This window comes from Urocitellus parryii, chromosome 1, assembly GCF_045843805.1.
Source record: "Urocitellus parryii isolate mUroPar1 chromosome 1, mUroPar1.hap1, whole genome shotgun sequence".
Taxonomy (NCBI): Eukaryota; Metazoa; Chordata; class Mammalia; order Rodentia; family Sciuridae; genus Urocitellus; species Urocitellus parryii.
In genome coordinates, this window is record NC_135531.1 from 260,951,918 (window position 1) to 260,976,485 (window position 24,568).

Consider the following 24,568-nt stretch of genomic DNA (forward strand, 5'->3'; position numbering starts at 1 on the left):
GTGGGATTCTATATTATGTACAACCAGAAAAGTGAGAAATTATACTCTATGTGCACTACATCATAGTGCATTCTAATGACATGTATAACTAATTACAACAAATTAAAAAAAATAATAAGCATTCACTAATTCCGAGGAGAATAAGATAATATAGGATGTGGAATAACAGGGACACAAAGAATCAAGATAGTTCTTATTTAAAAAATAAAAAATGGGAGCGCAGCCCAGAGGCGGCAGATCTATCCATGCTAATGGAAATGTAACTGGAACTGACTCTGATGATAAAATCAAGGACCATCAGACAAGATCATGGACTAGGAAACTTTGCTTCCAAATGAAGGCACCAACATTTAGAATTTCTGCTTATTCTAAGAGGTAAAAGCCAACCGAGCCTTCATAGGCAATGGCCACAAGATTGAAACAGGGCTTGGGAGAGACAGTCAGGACCTACCCATTGCATTGGTCACCCGGCAAAGGTGCCTACAGGAGACACATCTGATTGGAAAAGAAGGTGAAAGGTTGGGAAAAAATATACCACGCACACGGTCCTCGTAAGCAAGCAGGGGTGGCCATCCTCATATCTAATAAAATCAACCTCAAGACTAAGTTAATCAAAAGGGATAAGGAAGGACATTAAATACTGTTAAAAGGAACCATTCACCAACAAGACATAACAATTATCAATATTTATGCACCAAATAATGGTGCTGCAAGGTTCATAAAACAAATTCTCCTTAAGTTCAAGAATCAAATAGACCATAACACAATAATTATGGGTGACTTCAACACACCTCTCTCACCATTGGACAGATCCTCCAAACAAAAGTTGAATAAAGAAACTATAGAACTCAATATCACAATCAATAACCTAGACTTAGCTGACATATATAGAATATATCAACCATCATCTAGTGGATATACTTTTTTCTCAGCAGCACATGCATCCTTCTCAAAATAGACCATATATTATGCCATAGGGCAACCCTCAGTAAATATAAAGGGGTGGAGACAATACCATGCATTTTATCTGATCATAATGGAATGAAACTGGAAATCAATGATAAAAGAAGGAAGGAAAAATCCTACATCACATGGAAAATGAACAATATGTTACTAAATGATCAATGGGTTACAGAAGACATAAAGGAGGAAATCAAAAAATTCTTAGAGATAAATGAAAATACAGACACAACATAGCGGAATCTATGGGACACAATGAAAGCAGTTTTAAGAGGGAAATTCATCGCCTGGAGGTCATTCCTCAAAAAAAGGAAAAACCAACAAATAAATGAGCTCACACTTCATCTCAAAGCCCTCAGAGCGGAAATCAACGAAATTGAAACAAAAGAAACTATTGAAAAAATTAACAAAACTAAAAGTTGGTTCTTCGAAAAAATAAATAAGATCGACAGAACCTTAGCCATGCTAATGAAGAGAAGAAGAGAGAGAACTCAAATTACTAACATATGGGATGAAAAAGGCAATATCACAACAGATGCTACAGAAATATAGAAGACAATTAGAAATTATTTTGAAAACCTATATTCCAATAAAATAGAAGATAGTGAAGACATCAATAAATTTCTTAAGTCATATGATTTGCCCAGACTGAGTCAGGAGGATACACACAATTTAAACAGACCAATTTCAATGGATGAAATAGAAGAAGCAATCAAAAGACTACCAACCAAGAAAAGCCCAGGACAGGATGGGTATACAGCAGAGTTTTACAAAACCTTTAAAGAAGAATTAATACCAATACTTTTCAAGTTATTTCAGGAAATAGAAAAAGAGGGAGCTCTGCCAAATTCATTCTATGAGGCCAACATCACCCTGATTCCTAAACCAGACAAAGACACCTCAAGGAAAGAAAACTACAGACCAATATCTCTGATGAACCTAGATGCAAAAATCCTCAATAAAATTCTGACTAATTGGATACAAAGGCACATCAAAAAAAATGTGCACCATGATCAAGTAGGATTCATCCCTGGGATGCAAGGATGGTTCAATATACGGAAATCAATAAATGTTATTCACCTCATCAACAGACTTAAAGATAAGAACCATATGTTCATCTCCATAGATGCAGAAAAAGCATTCGACAAAGTACAGCATCCCTTTATGTTCAAAACATTAGAAAAACTAGGGATAACAGGAACTTTCCTCAATATTGTAAAAGCTATCTATGCTAAGCCTCAGGCTAGCATCATTCTGAATGGAGAAAAATTGAAGGCATTCCCTCTAAAATCTGGAACAAGACAGGGATGCCCTCTATCATCACTTCTATTCAATATAGTTCTTGAAATACTGGCCAGAGCAATTAGAAATTAAAGGCATAAAAATAGGAAAAGAAGAACTTAAATTATCACTATTTGCGGTAGACATGATTCTATACCAAGAAGACCCAAAAGGGTCTACAAAAAAACTACTAGAACTAATAAATGAATTCAGCAAAGTGGCAGGATATAAAATCAACACGCATAAATCAAAGGCATTTCTGTATATCAGCGACAAAACTTCTGAAACGGAAATGAGGAAAAACACTCCATTCACAATATCCTCAAAAAAAAATAATAAAATACTTGGGAATCATCCTAACAAAAGAGGTGAAAGATTTATACAATGAAAACTACAAAACCCTAAAAAGAGAAGTAGAAGAAGATCTTAGAAGATGGAAAAATATACCCTGTTCATGGATAGGCAGAACTAACATCATCAAAATGGCAATATTACCAAAAGCTCTCTATAGGTTTAATGCGATGCCAATCAAAATCCCAATGGCATTTCTTGTAGAAATAGATAAAGCAATCATGAAATTCATATGGAAAAATAAAAGACCCAGAATAGCAAAAGCAATTCTAAGCAGGAAGTGTGAATTAGGCGGTATAGCGATACCAGGTTTCAAACTATATTACAGAGCAATAGTAACAAAAACAGCATGGTACTGGTCCCAAAACAGGCGGGTGGACCAATGGTACAGAATAGAGGACACAGAGACTAATCCACAAAGCTACAACTATCTTATATTTGATAAAGGAGCTAAAAGCATGCAATGGAGGAAGGATAGCATCTTCAACAAATGGTGTTGGGAAAACTGCAAATCCATATGCAACAAAATGAAACCGAATCCCCTCCTCTCGCCATGCACAAAAGTTAACTCAAAGTGGATCAAGGAGCTAGATATCAAATCAGAGACTCTGCGTCTGATAGAAGAAAAAGTTGGCTCCAATCTACATATTGTGGGGTCGGGCTCCAAATTCCTTAATAGGACACCCATAGCACAAGAGTTAATAACAAGAATCAACAAATGGGACTTACTTAAACGAAAAGTTTTTTCTCAGCAAGAGAAACAATAAGCAAGGTAAATAGGGAGCCTACATCATGGGAACAAATTTTTACTCCTCACACTTCAGATAGAGCCCTAATATCCAGAGTATACAAAGAACTCAAAAAATTAGACAATAAGATAACAAATAACCCAATCAATAAAGGACCTGAACATACACTTCTCAGAGGAGGACATACAATCAATCAACAAGTACATGAAAAAATGCTCACCATCTTTAGCAGTCAGAGAAATGCAAATCAAAACCACCCTAAGATACCATCTCACTCCAGTAAGATTGGCAGCCATTATGAAGTCAAACAACAACAAGTGCTGGCAAGGATGTGGGGAAAAGGGTACTCTTGTACATTGCTGGTGGGACTACAAACTGGTGCGGCCAATTTGGAAAGCAGTATGGAGATTCCTGGGAAAGCTGGGAATGGAACCACCATTTGACCCAGCTATTGCCCTTCTCAGACTATTCCCTGAAGACCTTAAAAGAGCATACTACAGGGATACTGCCACATCGATGTTCATAGCAGCACAATTCACAATAGCTAGACTATGGAACCAACCCAGATGCCCTTCAATAGATGAATGGATAAAAAAAATGTGGCATTTATACACCATGGAGTATTATGCAGCACTAAAAAATTACAAAATCATGGAATTTGCAGGGAAATGGATGGCACTAGAGCAGATTATGCTTAGTGAAGCTAGCCAATCCCTAAAAAATAAATACCAAATGTCTTCTTTGATATAATGAGAGCAACTAAGAACAGAGCAGGGAGGAAGAGCAGGAAGAAAAGATTAACATTAAACAGAGACATGAGGAGGAGGGAAAGGGAGAGAAAAGGGAAATTGCATGGAAATGGAGGGAGACCCTCATTGTTATACAAAATTACATATAAGAGGTTGTGAGGGGAATGGGAAAAAAAAAACAAGGAGAGAAATGAATTACAGTAGATGGGGAAGAGAGAGAAGATGGGAGGGGAGGGGAGGGAGGATAGTAGAGGATAGGAAAGGTAGCAGAATACAACAGTTACTAATAGGGCATTATGTAAAAATGTGAATGTGTAACAGATGTGATTCTGCAATCTGTATTTGGGGTAAAATGGGAGTTCATAACCCACTTGAATCTAATGTATGAAATATGATATGTCAAGAGCTTTGTAATGTTTTGAACAACCAATAAAAAAAGAAAAAATAATAAAATAAAATAAAAAATAATAAAAAATGTACAATAGAGAGGAAGCTGTGTTGTTTTAATAGATTGGTATTTTTATGGTATATCTGGTCCAGTTCCTTTTTATAGGACAAAATAGTTTTTAATTGGCAATTTTCAATTTAAAATGTTTGGGTTTTTTTTGGTCTAATTGTCAAACACTGAATAGGTTGCAAAGTACTGTTGTACAAAAAAATCAACATTCCTGAATTAATTGGAAACAAATTAGATATCTATTCAGAATAATTTAGGTTTATTGATACTAAATCAAAGAACTTCAGCAGTGGAGGGTTCCTCAATTCGTTCTTACTCCAGGGTTACATGATAAAGATATATCATATAAATAATTGTACCAAGTATTTTTAAGTTATTCATATAAAGAATTACTAATATCATTTAATTGAAAGCTAAGGTAACAAGTATGTTAGGTATTATTTTGATTAATAGGCATTCAGGGCTTAATTAAAATACGATTTTCCTTTGAGTATAATAAGACATCTAAAAGGAGCAAAATAAAATGTACAAAGCTCACTAATCAATTTCTAGGAATGAAAGGACTAATCACTTGTTAAAATGAAAATCTAAGAGGCAAAACTAATAAAAATCACTTTTGTAGCAGAAGTACTGATTCGCTGACTTGTTACTAAAAAGTCACATAAACACTATTAAAAACATAAATCAAATTAGATGGTTATCTTAAGTGTAGTGAGTAGCAAGAGTTTAAATATGGACCAGTACTTCTTCAGTTTCCTACAAGTTTTTTATACAACATATATCTGGGGCATATTTTTAAAAGAGAAGTTCATTTTCACATTGGGATAAAATCTTGACTGTGATCCTCAACTGATAACACTGTTGATAATATATTTTAATTGTTCATTTCTTTCCCCTCTTCTTTTTCATTTAATATTCATATTTAAGAAGTTTTCTTTCCTAGATACATCACAGCTATCTCTTGGTGGAAATGCAGAGAGTAGTATAGTAGGAATATTGGTGCTGTGAAGATTCTATGAAAACATTAAAATGATCCATGCAAACCTACTGGGAGGGAAGGGCAAAGAAGGGAAAGCCAAGAGCAGGGAGGGGGAGGAAGAAGGAAGTAATTTCTTCCTCCTTCTCCTTAATCTACTGCTTAAGGTTTGGTAGTAGTGACTAATCAGCAGAAAATTCCAGGTAGGGAAAGCAAACTGCATTGTATTTAGCATCATATAATGTGAGTATCAGAGGGTTATTTAAATAGCAAATCAAATAACCTGACAGAGTCTCACAGCTGACTTGCAGTGAGCCCATTCTCAACTCAGACATTCTGACCCCTTGCTTTTCTGGCAGCACAGGATTTTCCCCCCCTTTACCCTTAGAAGTTACTTTAAGATAAACTTTTACAGAATAAACATACAAGACTGTTTCACATATCTCCAGCATGGCGATAAAGGGCACAGAATCTGGACTTTGATAGCCTTGATTTAATCTAGGCTCTGTGCAATTTCTCTCTGCCTTAGTCTCCTCATCTATAAATAGGGATATTGACAGCAAGAAACTCTAGTAGCCAACCTCCTCTTGACTGACTGTTTCCCCATCCCCTTGGTAAGACACAGGGAAAACTAACCTGGAAATGAATTCCTGGAGCCTGCAGGACTCTGGTATTTCCAAATACTTCTCCCCCAGGAGGTAGACTGTATAGGTACTCTCTATCAGTTATGACTGTAGCTAAACCCATTGAGATGGCAGCTACTACATGTTACTATAATTATACAAAGTACTTAAGTATTCAATTTCCAATGAAATATCACAGAAAAGCTATTTCTATTTAAATGAATTTTACAAGTTTGGAATGATTCAATGGAGATGAATTGATAAAAACATTGCTAAAGAATTGATGGTGGGAAAAGACAATCATAAAATTACTGAAAAAATCTTAAATACTTAAAAGAAGTATCATTGCTTTACAGAGGTCTTTTAGTTTTTAAACTGAAAATATAATTAGAGATACATTATGCGTGGTTTAGACTAATTTTATTTTCAGACTAATTTATTCCCTCAGTACTGGAGATTCAACCTAGGGGTACTTTACCACTAAGTTACATCCCCAGACCTTTTTATTTTTTATTTTGAGACAAGATTTCACTAAGTTGTAGAGGCTAGTCTTGAGCTTGTGCCCATCTTGCCTCAGCCTCCTGAGTAACTGGGATTATAGGTATGTTACACAGGACCAGGCTACAGTTTAGATGTAATATTACAAATTCCTAGTGAAGAAAAAGGGTCTGTTTTATATCAAAATATAAATGATTCAATGTATGCATTGTATTTACATTTTTAATGCAAGAACTTTTTTATTGAGAGCATTTTCCTTGTTACTAGACTTGCTGTTAATCTATAAACTTCCTCCTTTTGCTTGTGTCAGAAAAAAGGGTTCTAACTAATTCATGGAAGGTGATTAGTATAGTGCATATGGTCGAGGGGGAGCTCAAGAATACCAGCAACTATCTGTCATAATTGTCTAGCTTGAAGGCCATACAGTCAGACCAAGATGAGACCTGTTGTCCTCCAGGGATGTGAGCAGAGTCCCAGACAGGGAACCATTGGCATGTATGGGAATCACACAAAGTTAAATATATACAGACAGAATTTATTGAAAACATACTGTATTTCAGACATTTTTCTAAATGTTTTTCATTTCTTAAATTATTATACATAGAAATATCATATTAATATTCAACATAATAACACAATAATACAATGGACAGTCATTACCTGGGGGAAGGCGGAAGCAAAATGCTTTCTACCAGTAATAATAACCACAAAAAAAGAACTTAAATTTAAAATCATTTTATTATACCTAAAACCCCATTCTACTAATTTTAAATACTAGTTCTTAAATTTTAGATAATCTGGCAATTCTGTTTAACTTCTGTAGTTATTTTCTACCCTTCTTTGCTCTGCTCTGTTACTGCAGAAAGATAATTTATATTGGCTTCTTCAGTAGGCTCCCCTGTCCTCTGGTTTTTTAGTCAAGGTGAACATCAGCAAGAAACTAGAGGATGGAAAGACTGATGTCACTGTGTATCGCCCCTAAGTCACAGGGTGGCAGTGGCTGCATGCCTCCACTGAAGGTCTTTTATCTCTTTTATCTCTCTCATTCCAATGACCACTCAGTCCCCTTCCCTACTCAGGGCTATTCATGGTTTCCTATTATTAGCCTAAGATTTCCTATTATTCCGCCCTTCTCTGATGGTTTCCCTAGTGCCTGACCATTCTCTTGGGAACATGTCTTTTCATTGATTCGCAAATTTTTCCCACTTGAGTGTCTCAGGACTTTACTGTCAGGCTACTGACTAATAAGAATCATTGGTAGCAGGAATAGCCCAAGGCTCCAGGAAGTTCACATGGAAGGAGATCAGGATAGCCTCCTTATTAGGTAGTCAAGGAAACTCAGAAGCCTTGACAAGTGCTGGCAAGATAAATGATTACTCAAATTGTCACTGCTGGTGTATGGGATGAAGTGTGAAACAGGTAAGGTTTGGGAAGGTGTGGCATTTACATATAATATAGCAACAGTAGTATGTAGAGGGAGGCTGGTAAAGTGACAAGGCTAACTCTATTGGCAATAATGGACATGCAAATGTGAAAGAACCCCTTGAATGCTTAAGTCAAAACAGATGAAACATCAAGAAGTTTCTCTGTCAGCTTTAAAGATCCTTTATTGACCTAAGTTTCAGAATAAATGAAGCTGAAAACCAACTCTTTTCAAATCTGATTTGAAATGTTATGGAATTGCACTGCTGAATAAAATGGGCAATATCAAAACTACTATTTCTTGGCCATGGGACAATGACAAAGAAGAAATAATGCATCTCTGGGTGAATTACAGATGTTAGTGAAACCATCAGAAAACTGAAAGATGTGGGGACGATAACTTACATTATATACTCATTTAAACTGTTCAGCTAATGCACTAGCTAGATGGATCTGTGGATGAATGCAGACTTAATCACATCTTAATGCCAACTGCAAATGCACTTCTAACTAGAGAATCTTTACTGAAGCATATTTTAAGATCATCCCTAATCTCAGGTATGAAACAACTAACTTGATTTCTTTTTTTTTTCTTTTTTTTTTTTTGTAGACAGCATACCTTTATTTTTATTTGTTTATTTTTATGCGGTGCTGAGGATCAAATGCAGAGCCTTACATATGCTAGGCAAGCACTCTGCCACAGAGCTACAGTCCCAGCCCCAAACCTGATTTCTTCTTAAAACAATTCCTATCAACAAAGATAATCAGAAGCAGTTTACCTTCACAATGCAGGGACAACATGCTTTTATTATCTTATCTTAAGGCTAGACCAGCTCTCCTCTCCTTGTTATAATATAGTCTGGAGAAATCTTGTTCATCTTAACATACCAGGAAACATCAAGCTGGACTATTACATTCATAACATTACACAGATTGGACTTGATGAGCAGGAAATAGTAAACACTCAAGATCTTCCAGAAGATAACTAATAGAGGACAGGGGATAAACTCAATGAAAGTTCAGGGACTTTGCACATTAATGACATGTTGTGGATCCGGTGGTCCGGGAGTGTTGAAATAGATCTTCAATAGAAAGAGATAAATCGCTTTATCTTGAATCTTCAATTATGAAGATCAAGGAACAAAACATCATGGCCTCTTTGGGTTGTGGAAGAAGCAGACAGCACTTGCTGGTATGCTGTTCTAATGCTGGTACTAAGTAATCCCCAAGGCTGTCAGGTTTGTGAGAAGTCTGGGCAAGGAAAGGACCTGAAGCATACCTGGCCAGGAGGAAATCTACCTTATACCCTTGGTTATAGGCCTAGCAGATGTAGTGATTTTTGGAAATGTCAGTGGCAAGCAGAGATGCTGTATGACATCTCTGTCAATGGAAGCCTCAGAGTGCAGATCCCTAATAGTTTTGTATTAAAGAAATACGATCTTCTACCAATAACCATCCTTCACTTGAAAAGCAGCTCTGAACTTGTTACTGGATTCCAGTTAACACACAGAAATAGCATACAGAACTCCAAATAACTGGGTGGCCCAAACTACACATCATGAACTAGGTGTTATCTGATTGAACATATCATAAAATAAGAGTTATATAACATTGTTAAAAGAAGCTGGAACCAAGCAGGTTTGGGAAGTCCAAGCATTCTGCTTGAGCAAGTTTCTCAATTATCTATGATAACTGCTACTTCTACTACTTAATATGTCCACTTCAGACCATATTTATCAACTTACAAGGTGTTCTCCATGACCAGTGAATGGAGAATGAAACAGTGGGAATCTGGTTTGGAAATTAATTGCATGGTATTTGGTACCACGGATGATACTCTATTTTCAGGTCCATTTTAGAGGCTAGCCCTAAAATACAGTGATGAAAGCATATCCCCCAGCTGTGAGAATTTCTACAAGTACATCTGACTGTACACTGGGTGGAAGAAGAGAGGGCTGAAGCAATGATATATGCTATGAAAATATGTCTAAAGACTTCAAGGAACAAAAATGGAAAATTGATGATAGACATTCTAGGGGAGAGTTATGTGGATATATCTTTCAGTATTGGTATAAAATGTGATAACATGGTGTTGTGGTTTGAATCTGGGATGTTCTCCAAAATGCTCATGCATTGAAAGCATGGTTCACAGATGGGGATTTTAGGCAATGATTGTATCATTAAGACTCTGACCTCATCAGTGGTAAATCCACTTGATGAATTAATGTATTGTTAGAAGAATGGACTACTGGGTGGTAACTGTAGGAAGACAGGGCATGGCTAGAGAAAGTAGGTTACTAGGGGTGTGGCCTAGGGACTATGTCTCTTCCCCGCCTCTCTCTCTGCTTCCTGTCTATCATGAACTGAATAGCATTCCTCTGGTATATCTTTCTGCTATGATGTTCTATCTCACCTTGGCCCTGAGCAGTGGAGTCAGCCAACTATGGCCTGAGACCTCTGTAACTGTGAGCCAAAATAAACTTTTCCTCCTCTAATGTGGTCTTCTTTTGTATTGTGGTCGTAGCAAAGAAAAGCTGACTAACATATATGATGTTCTATATTAACTCCTTCTTGAGGGCATTCACTGAAAAGGGCTTTAGTAATCAGGACCAAGTAACTTATATGGATGTCAGTCCAACTGTTTATCTTACCACCCTAGTCCTTGCTTAATGGGCCCATGCACAAAGCGATAATGGGAGAAGGTATAGAAACTATGCATGGATTCATGTACACAGATTTTTCCCCTCTCAATAACTGATTAAACTAGTATCAATGCTGACCTCACAATTTTCAAATTTCTGGCTTGAGGGTATTATATATTAATTTTCCACCTCTAACTTCTTAGGGCAATTCATACTAAAAGTCAAATGAGATTCAGGGAATTTAGAATATAGCTGATAATTTACTAGATCTTTAATTATCTAGGACTACTCAGATATACTGGAAAATATAAAGAAAAATAATAAAAGCATTAACTTAAAATTCTCACAGTCTAATACAACCTGTCATTATAGATGAAAATATCATTTTTCTCATATACATAGTAAAATTAAAATTTAACATGTCATTATAGACAGAAGGAGCATATAAAACTGGCTTGAGAGTATTATATATTAATTTTCCACCTTTAACTTCTTATTTAGGGCAATTCATACTAAAAGTCAAATGAGATTCATTCAGATTTCCAATAATTCTTTCTCCTTTATGTACTTACATTCGGGCATTTTTAAAAACAATCAAACATTCTAGATTTTTAAATCATTTATAAAAAGAGATAAGTTTCAGAGTCCAATGACTATAGTTTGGAAGTTAAAGAAACAAGAAAATGAAATATTACTCTAACGGCCAATTTTCTAATGAGTATAATGTTTTCCAATTCAAAAATAACAATATGTGATTATTTTCTACAGAGGTCCCAGCCTAGCACTGTATCAGTCAAAAAATCCCACAGCTTTCACCTCCTGTACAGGAACTTCAGAATGTAGTTATTAATTTACTAGATCTTTAATTAGCTGGGACTACCCATAATTTCTGCATTAATAATTATAAAATTATAAATCAGAAAAATGTCAACTATTTATAATTGCAATATTCTGAAATTAAGAAACTCAGTTGATGGTACTCCTTTCTGCTAAGTCTGTAAGCCCAAAGAAGAAGGGCCATATATGCGTCCTGCAAGTTCTTAGTTATTTAATGTACACAAACAGATATACTGTTTGGATGGACTGTTCCTAGCTACACACCAAAAATGAACATTACTCAGGATTATTCTGTAATACACTCTTGAAATTTTGTATTTTAGCATTCTTCTCAAACACTTGGAGACACTTACCAGAGTGGGTCCTGAGGTGTCCTGTGAGGGCGTCCCTTCTTCTACAAGCGTAGCTACAGAAAGGACATTTGAACGGCTTCTCTCCAGAGTGTAACTTTATGTGTCTCAGAAGGTTGCCCTTCTGAGTAAAAGAAGCTCCACACTGGTTACAGTGGAAGGGACGTTCACCTGAAGAAAGAAGAAGTCAGAAAAATCAAGTAAGTAATGTGCAAGTAATAGCCAATTCTCTCTAATCATGATACTCTTAAGCCTTCTACATAAGTATTTTCTAGGATTTGCTTTGAACATAACAAAGCCTCAGGCTTTGGGTCAAGTGGTCATTTCCCCTCTTCATATAAATCTGACTAGATTCCTGTTATTGACTTCAAAAGAGTAACAATAACAGTATTTACCAACAGTTGAACAACTAGGTGCCATCACTTTACTGCCCTAGTGGTTGCTTTACATGTAGTATTTCAATCCTCACAATGACATTTATAATTAGGTATTATTAATTTCAGTTCATAAATGAAGAAATTGAAATGCATGAATCAAAGTATATGATTATAGTTATAGAGCTCATAAGAATACATGCTGAGAACCAAACCTGGTCAGTTTGGATACAAAACCTAATTCTCTTTATTTTACCATGCTCTCTTTAAAATTCACAGAAATTATGGGTTGGAAAATACTGTGAGTCTCACACCCTCTTTCAGCTAATAAGGAGATGGAGGCCATAATGAATGAACCAAATTACAAAGTTCATTACCACAGAATCAAGTCTCTTGATTCTGCTGGTCAGTAACAGTAAAACCATTCAATTTCCTGGCATCTCAGGGAAAATCCAAAAATATGAAAATTATTCATCCAGACCTTTCTTGTGTATTCTCTTTATTTTATGAAAATCCTATGTTTGACAGGTATCTTCTTTCACTTTTTCTGTCATTGATATTGCTATAAAATTGTTTAAACCTGAATTATTAGTTTACTCTCTTGCCACCAAATAGTTGTCACCAGTGTCATCAAATATAAAAACATTAAGGTAATGGAGCAGTGAAATTGGCAAGTAGGATCAAACTAACACTATAAAATTCAAAGAAAATACTATAATTTTAAGATTGCCTATCTCTAAAGATAGATAAGAAATAAATTATAAATTAATACCTAAGTAAATAAGTAAAAAGTAAAAAGGGATCATTCTAAAGCTCAAAGCTTTGAAAAAAAATTAAAAACAATTCCTTTTGGTTGAAATGAACCATTTCTGTACTTGAGATTAGATGATTATAATTTCAGCATTTAAAAAATCCATTTAATGGTGTGTTTCATATATCTTTAGCTGAAATATCTGTAATAATAGTGGTGTCAGGTGGCTAACACCTGTAATACCAGCTACTCCAGAGTCTGAGGCAGGAGGATCACACATTCAAGGACAACCTGGGCAACTGTATCAAGATTTTAAAAAATGGACTAGGAATATAACTCAGTGGTAGAGTACCTTGCCTAGCATACACAAGCCCTGGGTTTAATTCCTAGTACAGTGCAAATACACACAAAAAAGCAAAAATAATAGTGAGTCATAAAACCTCAATATATATTTTTGGTCCTTGGGCATATATGGGTAAATTCAGGGATTTTTTTAATTAAAGAAAACTAGGACACATGAAGAAGATTTGGCAGCAGCCACTGCAAATTCTATCACTGAGTTTTGTTAAAAAGAATAAATAAATTTTTAAGGCATATCTTATAATCTATTGTACTTATAATAGAAAATAATGAGGTATGTGTGTGGTGGGGATTAAAGTTTTCTCTTTAAAAATTAGGAGCCCTTAGAGCTAAGTTTCAAAAATTTCATGTTAAAATTATCCTAAATTTTATATTATTTAACTAGCTTGATTTAGTTGGTAAAATCTAAAACCTCTCATATGGAGTCTTATGAAATATTCAAAGTTTTAAAATTTCATTCTTTTGCAGATTTTTTATTTATATACACATAATACAACTTAACTTGATTCTTTTATTATTTTTCCTCCAATGAAATAATGGATCACACCCTTTAAAAACCATAATTATCTACTCCCCACTTCTGCCACAGAATTCATAAAAAAGGACAGACTGAGGTACTGCTCTCACAAATTAACTTTTTGAAAAAAGAAGAAAAATTATACTTTTCACTTCAAATGTTTGATGTTACTTTTGGAATCTATCTACATAAGATTTCCTAAGCAAGTAGCAAATTAGTATGCAATAACTTTGAAAATTAATTAAATTAGTAGAAAAAAATTGAAATCATGTTTGCCTTTGGAAAATACTTCATCAGTAACATGTTGAATTAGATTTTCCCTAAACCACCTATATTCTTTGAATTAAAATATTTAAAAGTCCTTAATTTAGTTAATTCACTATTCAAAGTAATGCTACTCTAAAAAAAAGAAACAACAGTTTAACAACAGGATTTCCCATTTTAAAAGAATTTTTAAATTCACCTAATTTTTATGAGACAAACAACAGGGTAATTTAGTTTTTACATTTACAAATACTCCAGATGTCTTTGAAATTTTTAAAACTACAAAATTACTACTTCTGAATTCATATTATCACTCTCAAAGAGGGTAGGAGAAACGTAAGCAGGTCTGGATACTTCTTAGAATACTGCCATGTCGTTAAGCTGTGGAGGCCTCTGGTAAGTTCCATGCTCGGAAGATATAAAGAAAAAAGCTCCACGAAAATAACCAGTCAGGCTCTTTTTTTTTTTTTTTTTTTTTTAACAGAAGACTGATAGTAATGTACCAAAGTTGTACACTGTTTGAATCTACCAAAGTTGTAATGTGTCAACCAGAAAAGGCTTTGAGAAAAAACTGATTTCAATTATGAATAAGTCTTGATTGAGCTTTTTACTTTTGGATATCAATCATAGGGCTTTTCTCATTTTAAGGTGAAATCTACTTAAAAACATTTAATGTCTTAATTATATGAAAAACACTAATTTACTTTCAATTTTCAGTTATTCACTGAAATATGTAAATACAAATAAAAGAATGAGTTTGTAATTTTATTATGGAATAAATTATATTTTAATAGTTTATATGCTTTCATAAATATATATTGTAAAATTATTGTTTATATGTTTAATCGAAATGCAAGTATAATACAAATACATCAATTTGCTTTGGCAAATCAAAGACATAGGATATTCTTGTGTTGGACAGAACCACCACTTACAAATATTTGCAATCCTAAGCACCTTTTGAGAAGGTTTTAGAGCAAGAAAATGGTTCCATGGTACTACAATGTATAAAATTGAGTGCTGAAAACTTAGTTACACTGATGGGAGTACACTATTCCAAAAGTGGAATCTTCTACATAATATTCTATAAAATATAGATTTTCTATATAATATTCTCACTAATTCACACTCATGGCAAGAACTGATTTACTACCACTACTTGTTTTCTTCTTTCTATACTCCCAGTGAAGAGTGCCTGGAGTATCCGATGACAATATTACCTGATTAGGTACTAAAGTAGCAATGCCAAAAAAATTAAACCAAGTCATTAATAAAACAATGGAATTGGCACTTTAGTAGAATATGAAAGAGAAAGAAGAAGAAGTGAAGTAGATCTGATACTCCATGTCACTGAAATAAATTGGAAATTTGGACACCTTCTTTCACTGCTGGTTTTATATTAGATATTCTATGACCTAAAAGACACTCAAAAATCTGTTTTCCAGCAGTTTTTTATAGGGGTTTAAGACAGTGCCTTTTACATTAATTACAAATAATTGTTAAGAGTGGGAAGTTCTAAAATTAAGACACTAGTTCAAAATATTACAGAGAAAACAAGGTTAATGACTAGATTCTCATTCGATCTTTCTTAATTTAGTTTAAATTAAAGAAACACAAATAGACCTTCTGTCTTTAAACAGTACTAAAATGGAACTAAAATGTCATGACCCACTCATAGAAGTAAACTGGGTCATTAGAAACATGTATTAAAAGAGCTAATTTAAGATATCACATCCAAAATTTCAAAGTCAACAAAGTATGGTAAGTATTCCAAACTCTTCCATGAATGGCTAACATTAACAATCTCCCAGCTCTGAAGAAAGAATAATAATTTGCACAATACTCCAACGTGCATTTATTAATAAAAATGTTCATAGTGTTGCAAGTGTACTTTGGTTTTGTAGTCCATTCTCCTTGCCTTTATCAGGTAAAGGAGTCTCATATTCCTAGAACCTGTGGAAATCTGAGTAACTATAAACATGTTTCATCCCAATTAGACCATTTCAGTGTTAAAATGATCTGACCTGACTTCACTACAGGAGTAAATAGCAAATGGATAGTAGAGTAGGTACGCAATGATTGCTATTTTAAAAACTCATGAATATCTCTATAAATACAGTGAAAAATGATATAAATTTTCAAGAAAGTGTATTGTGGTTCTTTGAATTTTCTTAATAAAGAACACACAGTGTTTATTAAAAATGTCACAAATATTATTTTTAGTATACACTTCAGCCTTAAAATTAATACTATATACAATTCAACTACAATGTCATTAGACTGATTTGTAGTTTGTATAATACTGGATAGGAGAAATTATACATTTGAATGAGTTGAGTGTTATCTTCTTCCATATACTCACTCTGATGCCATGAATATATTATAACTTTGTGGAATTCATTTTATGTGGCTACAGTCAGAATAACTATATGAGAACTGACAAAAATTAGGTTCATTATTTTATAATCTTTTCCATTTTTTTCTTATCAAATTGATACCAAGTTTGATCTCTTAACTTTTCCTAAGATACTTTACAGCATGTTGCTGTTTAAAAAGCAAATTGAAAACAAAGCAAAAATGTAACTGATTTTGATTATGATAATACTGGTTTTAATATATGATTTTTTCACTGTAATTAAAAAAATCTGCCTTAGTTTATAGTCACACTTCATTATCAATTATTGGTATATTAATATACCAAGTACACTGTACAAACAAAACTAGTCTGAGAATCTGGGAAACTTTGGTTCTAAGCTCAGCAATGCCCTTACCTACCTAAGGGATAATGAACAAATCATTTTACTGTTTCTTCATGTGTGAGATGAGAGGTTTATTAAAAACACTTGATGTAACTTACATATCTCATGATTTCAGAACCCAATTATAAAATTATTTAGAAGTAATGTTTTTAAATACATTATTGTGATTCATCATTGCCACCAAAGCTATCACATTTTATAACTGATAATAGTAGTTATTAGTATTCTATTGTAGAATACCAGTTTGCATTATAGTGAAAGTTATATTACCTTCAAACCAATTTTTCTATAAACTTGAAACTTCCTATTTACCCCAGTCTCATTCCTGTTTTTTGTGTGACTGTTCTAAATTTTGGCAAAGAATTTGAAGAGACTGAAATAAGGCCTTCTCATTTGGTTGGTTCACGAAGGATTTTACATCTTTAAAATGTATATTAAATTAATCTGAGAGCTTTTTCTTTTTAAACCAATTCCATGATTATACATTTCTACTCCATACTGCCACCCTTTGTCATATCTGAATCTACATATCTCCTTTAGGAGTTATAGCCAATATTCATAGGAAAATGGTAACATTCCTGAACTAGGGAAAGTAACTGCTTACTACAGAGACCTGTGGTAGGCAAAGACTCATGGAAAATCATATTTAAAGGAGTTAAGCAGATAAAGTGAAAACAATTCACCCCTTTATAAATGTATGAGTGCCACTTTGTAGTATAAACTTTTGGCTAGCAAACTATATTACCTGCCCATGGGTATGGTAAAATATGTATAGAAATACAAAAAGATTGAATTACACAATGAAATTCTCCTATACCTTTTGAACCCTTATCATATTATTGCTATATTAAGAACTGTGGAAACTGAATCCCAAACTTCTTTTCTGATATGCTATTCAGATTTGAAGGCTGGAAGTCAAGACCCAGGCTACTCTCTGCTTTTCAGCAATCCAATACTAGCAGAATTCTGAAAGGGTAGTTTCACCATTGCCACCCCTGAATAAAAAGGAAAGAGAATAGATGTCAGGTAATATCAACATCAGATGTCACAGGCAGTCATCAGGTTATTCTTTCAGCTGCTTACCAGTGTGACTCCTTTTATGTACCATAAGCACATTGGGCCCAATGCAAACCATGCCACAGACGTCACATTTCAGTTTACCATTCGGAAGCCGGATTCCTCCCTCGCCTTGAAGCTCCTGGACTTTCCTGTTGTCAGCCACCTCATTGCTCTCAATTAGGGGTTCTTCTAGGCTGCTACCCTCATCATGGCCCCTGATCTCATCTTCACGGCTCAGGGGTTTCCTGTCACATTCTTCATCACTCTGCATTTCTAGCTTTACTGAATTTGCTGCAAATTAAAAAGAAGAAATGTTAAATAATGCTATGTGCTTTCAGCAGTCTCCTTTCTACCCATTGTCATTCTATTAAGTGGATGCACATGATATATTAAACAGTATACTACCTATCAACAAAGACCATGTTGTTGCATATTATGCTCTATGGTATTTTAATGAAACTGTGTCATAAAAGCAAAGCTGGCTCAGCAAAGCTTTAGATAAAGAGACTGTCCTTTATTTTGCCCACATTCATTTAACCCAAATATTTACATATTAAGCAAGTTATTACATAATTCTAGCATTGGCTTTTGAGTTTGTCACTAAAGCTACTCAGAGTGAGATGTATGTATGGAAGACACAAGATTAAATATTGCCAAATTCACTGAGCCATGCCTCCTTTTAATTTAACAATCATCATATTCATATTTTCTACTTCACATCTGAAAACTTGTATAAACCCGCTTTTGAACAGGGCAAGAGAAACAACTCAAGATCTTAATCCAGCAAATGTCTTTCACATATGCAGGCAAATGTCCTAAAATCAAACTAAACACAAATATTCAGTTAAGAGCTGTGTAAATGCAGGTAAGGTTAAGTGCACAGACCTCATATGCTCTGAAATTACTTTGCCATTATTTCTTCTATGAAAAAAGTTCTCTATGGAACATACCAGTCTGGAAATAAGCTAATCTATCTTGAATGTATGCACACACACACACACAAAAAAAAAAAACAAGTGAGAGGAATGGCATAACACACATGTATACACACTGTTGAGAAATTCAATGCCCTCTGTTTGCTGTTTTTGGATCATCCCACAGAAAAGTTGGAATTCTATTGGCACAGCCCTCATTCTGGACTGCTGACAGAGTCTTTTCAAAAAGCAGAAGCAATTTATATTAGTTTATATTAAATTTATATTAGATTTTTTTAATCCAGTGATCTTGAAAATTTCTTAAGAAATCACATCAAAGTTACTAAATGAAACAACTTTTCTGGTACTACTTGAAGGGGAAATATTTTCATAAAAAGTAAGGAAGTTCTTTTTACTGCAGGTGTTTTCTTGGAGAACCCGCATTGTTTATTTATCATATTTGTCACTACTCATTGGGACAGGGAGTGTGATCAACAGGGCTCTTTCCCTGCTCTCTTTAGAGCACCCCTATTAACTAGTAGCATGGCACAAAGACACTAGCAGAATAATTTTGAATTAATTGATTTACTTAAAGTTAAGTTAATTACTTAACTTCTGAATCTTAGACTTTCATTTCAAAGAGAAAATGAATTCAGATTACTAAATAAAGTTTGAAATAGTTTATATAGTAAGAGTGATGGTGATCCTTAAATTCTTAAGGAACTCAAATTCTTTGTTCTCTATAAAATGGGAATAACAATGGTCTCACTTGCTATGGTTGATATGAGCGTTAAATGAGTAAATATACCAAACATGTATATCTATTATTTTTCTCTATACATAAAGAACTGTATTAATTGCATAAGATTTTTGCACAGATTAATTAACTTTGAATCTGTAGATTACAATCTCCAAAGGGATATGCATCCTTGCTGGACTCATCTTTTTTGGGGGTCGGGGTGGGGGACATACTGGGGATTGAACCCAGGAGTGCTTAACCACTGGGCCACATCTCTAGCCCCTTTAATATTTTATTTTGAGACAGGGTCTTGCTATATTGCTTAGTGCCTCACTAAGTTGCTGAGGCTGGCTTTGAACTTGTGACCCTCCTGCTTCAGCTTCCCAAACTGATAGGATTATAAGTGTGTATCGCCACACCTGGCCCTTGGCTGGGCACATCTCTAATTTAGTCAACTATGTTGAGTTTTACTTTATTTAGAAATCAATATGACATTACTGTTTTTCTAGAGTTAGTAGTGACAATATTTCATCTAATTTTATATTTTCACCATGCTTAAAAACTTTGTACTAAACAGGAGATAGTCAAGCAGAATTCACTGATTTATTTTACTAAACTGATTGTGAGTTTTACTGCCTTAAACTTACTTGTTTTATATGTTTAAGGAATCCATGACATAATAAAAAAGTGAAATAATATATAGAATTAAAAATGAAAATTAAGTACTTTACTACACAAGGATAACAATTCCTCAATTCCTGTTTCAAAAAGCAGCTATGATCATAATTGTCATACTCAGAAGACTGAATTCATTTCTAAAAAATATTTTTTTAGTTGTAGATGGACACAATATATCTATTTATCTTTTTATGTGGTGCTGAGGATCCAACCCAGTGCCTCACACATGTGAGGCAAGCACTCTACCACTGAGCTACAGCCCCAGGCCTAAATCCATTTTTAGATGTAATAGAATTCATTCATCTAAACTATCATTAGAAATTTAAGATTATTTGTCTTCATTACTGACATTCTTATACCTCAATTAACTATCAATGTGAAACTAGTATTTCACTAGTCTATATATTTTTATTAAGTTGAGTAAAGTTGATCTTCTTTGTACAATTTAGTTGTTCTTTATTTTTCCCGAAAATTTTTATCGAACATTTTGGCCATTTTTCTAGGAGGTTATCAGTCTTTACTCACTGAATTTAAACATTCTTTATATACAAGATTAGCATCTCTTAACATGAAAATCCCAAATCCAAAATACTCCAAAATCCAAAACTTTTTGAGCACTAGCATAATGCTACAAGTAGAAAATTCCACAACTGACCTCACGTGATAGGTCATTGTCAAAACCAGGCACACTAAAAATAAGTGGATAAAATTACTTTCAGGCTATGTGTAAAGTTATGTGTGAAACATAAATAAATTTCACGTTTAGACTTGAGATTCATTCCCCAAATAACTCATTATACATGCAGAAGTATTCGAAAATCCAGAAGATTAATATCAGGAATATTTCTGGTCTTAAACATTTTGGATAGGGATTATTGAATCTGTAGTAAGGATTTTATTCTTGTGTTTATGATATATTTTGCAAATATTTTATCTTTTTACTCATTATTCATGGGTATTTTATGGCATATAAGCTAATTTCACATGTTGAATTTTTAAAGTTTTCAATTCTGTCATTTGGGTTCCATATCTTGCTACAAGTAGGCTTTTCTACAAAAAAAAAAAAAAAAAAAAAAACAAGTATTGTTTTTCTGATAAGGAAGACTTTTCTAAACAATGAAAAATGCTATTGATTATACTATGTAGTGATGTACTTTATTTATAATTGTCATTTAAAAAACAAATTGAGAATAAATAAAAACATGACTTTATTCAGCATGACTTAATACAAACCTGTGAGCAAACTATCCTACACATTGATTTCAGGTGATGTACTGAAATGTAGAAGCTTCACAGCAATGCCATTAGTTTTGTTTCTGAACTAGTCAGAGTTTGATAAGCTACAATTAATGAGCATAAAATTTACTTGGGTTACATTTCAGAACTGAAGAAATAAATACATAAAAGCTTTTAAGTTTAAAACTACAGGCCTCTCAAATTTCAAAACAGCACAAAATTATGAGACTGTGACTTGACCTTATAAACATTCTCTCTTTCCCTACTGAGAATATTATAAGAATAGGAAACAGACATGTATTAAAATGTCATTTTAAAAATTAACACATATAAAAATACAGTTAGAATCTGCTATTCCTAGAGGAATATAATGGATGGAACTACTGTATTTAAAATAAATGTTTTGGGGGTTTTTTTGCTGGAACTTTTTTTCTGTACTTTAGGAATTATATATTTATCTAATTTATTATATGTTTTACTTTCTATTATTAAATATTATCTTCTATGAATATATTTCCTGTCCCAATACAGTAAATCAATAAAGTACCACACATTGCAATATACATATCATAGAATATATTTTTCAAAAACTGGCAGTCGATATATAAACAAAAATCTCACAATAATTAATTTCCTTAAATATTTTTTTTTAGTTGCAGCTGGACACAGTACCTTTATTTTATTTATTTTTATGTGGTGCTGAGGATCGAACCCAGAGCCTCCCATGTGCTAGAAGAGCACTCTACCGTGGAGCCACAACCACAACCCACATGGTAATTAATTTTTAACCCAGCTCTCTGAAATTAGGTTGAAATTCCTAGATAAAAAGCAACTAATTAAATAAATTAGTCTTTGAATCTTAACTCTCCCATGGTTTACTTTTACTATTGAAGAGAACCTAATTTAAATCATTAATGTTTAAATTCAAGTGTGTAGCATATTAAGCAAACCTTAAATTATAATTTATATATTAATAAAAGAGTTGTATTGTGACTATTTTTAGCTATAATACGTGAAGCTATTACAGCTCTTAATCATCACACAATAATATTCACAGTATTCTAGTTTTCAAGTCTTTGAAATTAAATTTTTAATCTTCATTATATGGAATTTTGTTTACAATTTGGTAATAGGAAAATATTCTCATAAATGAGTGATTTAATTCTCTTATTTATGTGGGAGAATGTATGAGCGAAATGAAATCTTGACATTAGAAATCTCAAAACAAAGAACAATTTTACAAGCTGTTCCTCTAATCTGAAATGAAGGACATAAAACTCAAGCATATCTGTGGGGATTTATACACATTAATATACACTGACAAGCAATGATGCCTTGACAAAAATAGCATTTTGTCAGAACAAATTATTAGCAATATTCAAGTTTATATATAAGAAGCTTTGAGTGTATTTCATGATAAGAAGTTCCTCATATATTGGGGGGTGGGGAAGCACCATAATGTAAAGATTTTAGTTAACTGATCAATTTGCTCTGTTATTCAACACTGTAGTCACCAAAAAGTAAACTTTGAAGATATCTGAATATTTTCAATGAAGAAAAGAAAGAATTTGTGTTTTCTTAAAAAGAAGATGATATTGTCTACATTTAAAAACAAAAGTCCAATTTTAAGTTGTTACTGATTAAGAAAAAGTTACTTTGTACACGGGCAATCAGTCATTGATGATAATGATGTTTCTTATACTTTCATTGTAAAAGCCCTTCTGTTTAGAACTTATAACTAGTAGTTATAGAAAATTTTTTAGTAGATTCTGAGGTTTGTGAACTTATGAGACGAAAGATTATAGTTAACAAGATAGAATTTTATGATCAAGTTTGCACATAAAAAATTTGAATATATTCCAGGGTAAAACATTCTACATGTATGTTTAGAAAAATAGCATCATAATAAAAATGTGCTTATGAATATAAGCCTCCCCACTCTTCTTTATTACTTTCAAAATATTATTCATGAACATTAGAATTTAAACTTATAGGTCCCATAAAAATACACAGTAACCTCCATTTTCAAATGATAGAACAATGACAAGAGGTAAGGAAACTTATATGGGAGTGTTTTTAAATAACTTTCAGGCCAAACAATCTTTAGCTACAAATTTTCTTCAGTAACTACATTCATAATTATCGCTTCTAGATACATAATAGCAGGCAGATGGTTAGGCTAGACTTACCTCTTATTCACTAGTGCAATATCAAATAAGGAAATAATAGAAGCACTTACACAGGTAGACAGTTATGTATCATTGAAAAATTTATACAATCCAAAAATGGAATAGGGCAAATTTACATTATTTTATGACACTCTTAAAAAATTTTCATTTCATTCAACCTGTGTTATAATGGCAATTTTATATGCCACCACTATTTTAAAAAAAGTTGAAAACCTTCTGGAATAAATGAAATGAAAAATAAAGTGTACAATGTTGATACATACACTTTTGAACCTTATACTTACAGAACTCATCCTCCCAACCACTAAGAAACAAAGACAACATTGTTTTCTCTTTAAAAATCATAGACAAGAGACTGGGGTACAGCTCAGTGGTAGAGCAAGCACCTGTCTAGCATGCAGAAAGTCCTGGGTTTGATCCTAGCACTTCCCCCGATATAGAACCAGCAAATATGTATTAAATATATCTTGCTTGCCTACACTTTGCTTAAAATTTTAGGTTTAAGACTAAAAGATTTATTACCAACTTAAAAAAGAAAACTATATTAACAGTACAGTATGTATAAAGAAATAGGCCATGAAAGAGTTCATGAGTAAGAGTAGTAAACATCTGAATAAGGTATACAATTTAGATACATAATAATTTTATTGAACTGAAATGTAAAGAAGCTTCTTAGAAATTGAAAATTTTGGGGGCTGGGGCTGTGGCTCAAGCGGTAGTGCGCTCGCCTGGCATGCGTGTGGCCCAGATTCGATCCTTAGCACCACATACAAACAAAGATGTTGTGTCTGCCGAAAACTAAAAAATAAGTATTAAAAAATTCTCTCTCTCTC

General features: G+C 33.5%; 1 protein-coding gene across 3 annotated transcripts in view; it reads right to left on the bottom strand.

Annotated features, from left to right (window-relative positions):
* The window catches only part of Ikzf2 (IKAROS family zinc finger 2), a 156,006-nt gene that overhangs the window by 40,099 nt on the left and 91,339 nt on the right, over positions 1–24,568 (bottom strand). For all 3 annotated transcript variants that reach the window (XM_026413114.2, XM_026413113.2, XM_077803477.1), the window contains 2 exons: positions 18,004–18,270; positions 11,899–12,066 (listed from right to left, as the gene is read on the bottom strand). In XM_026413114.2, coding sequence (XP_026268899.1) covers positions 11,899–12,066; positions 18,004–18,270 — 435 coding nt within the window. The remainder of the gene's footprint in view (positions 1–11,898; positions 12,067–18,003; positions 18,271–24,568) is intronic.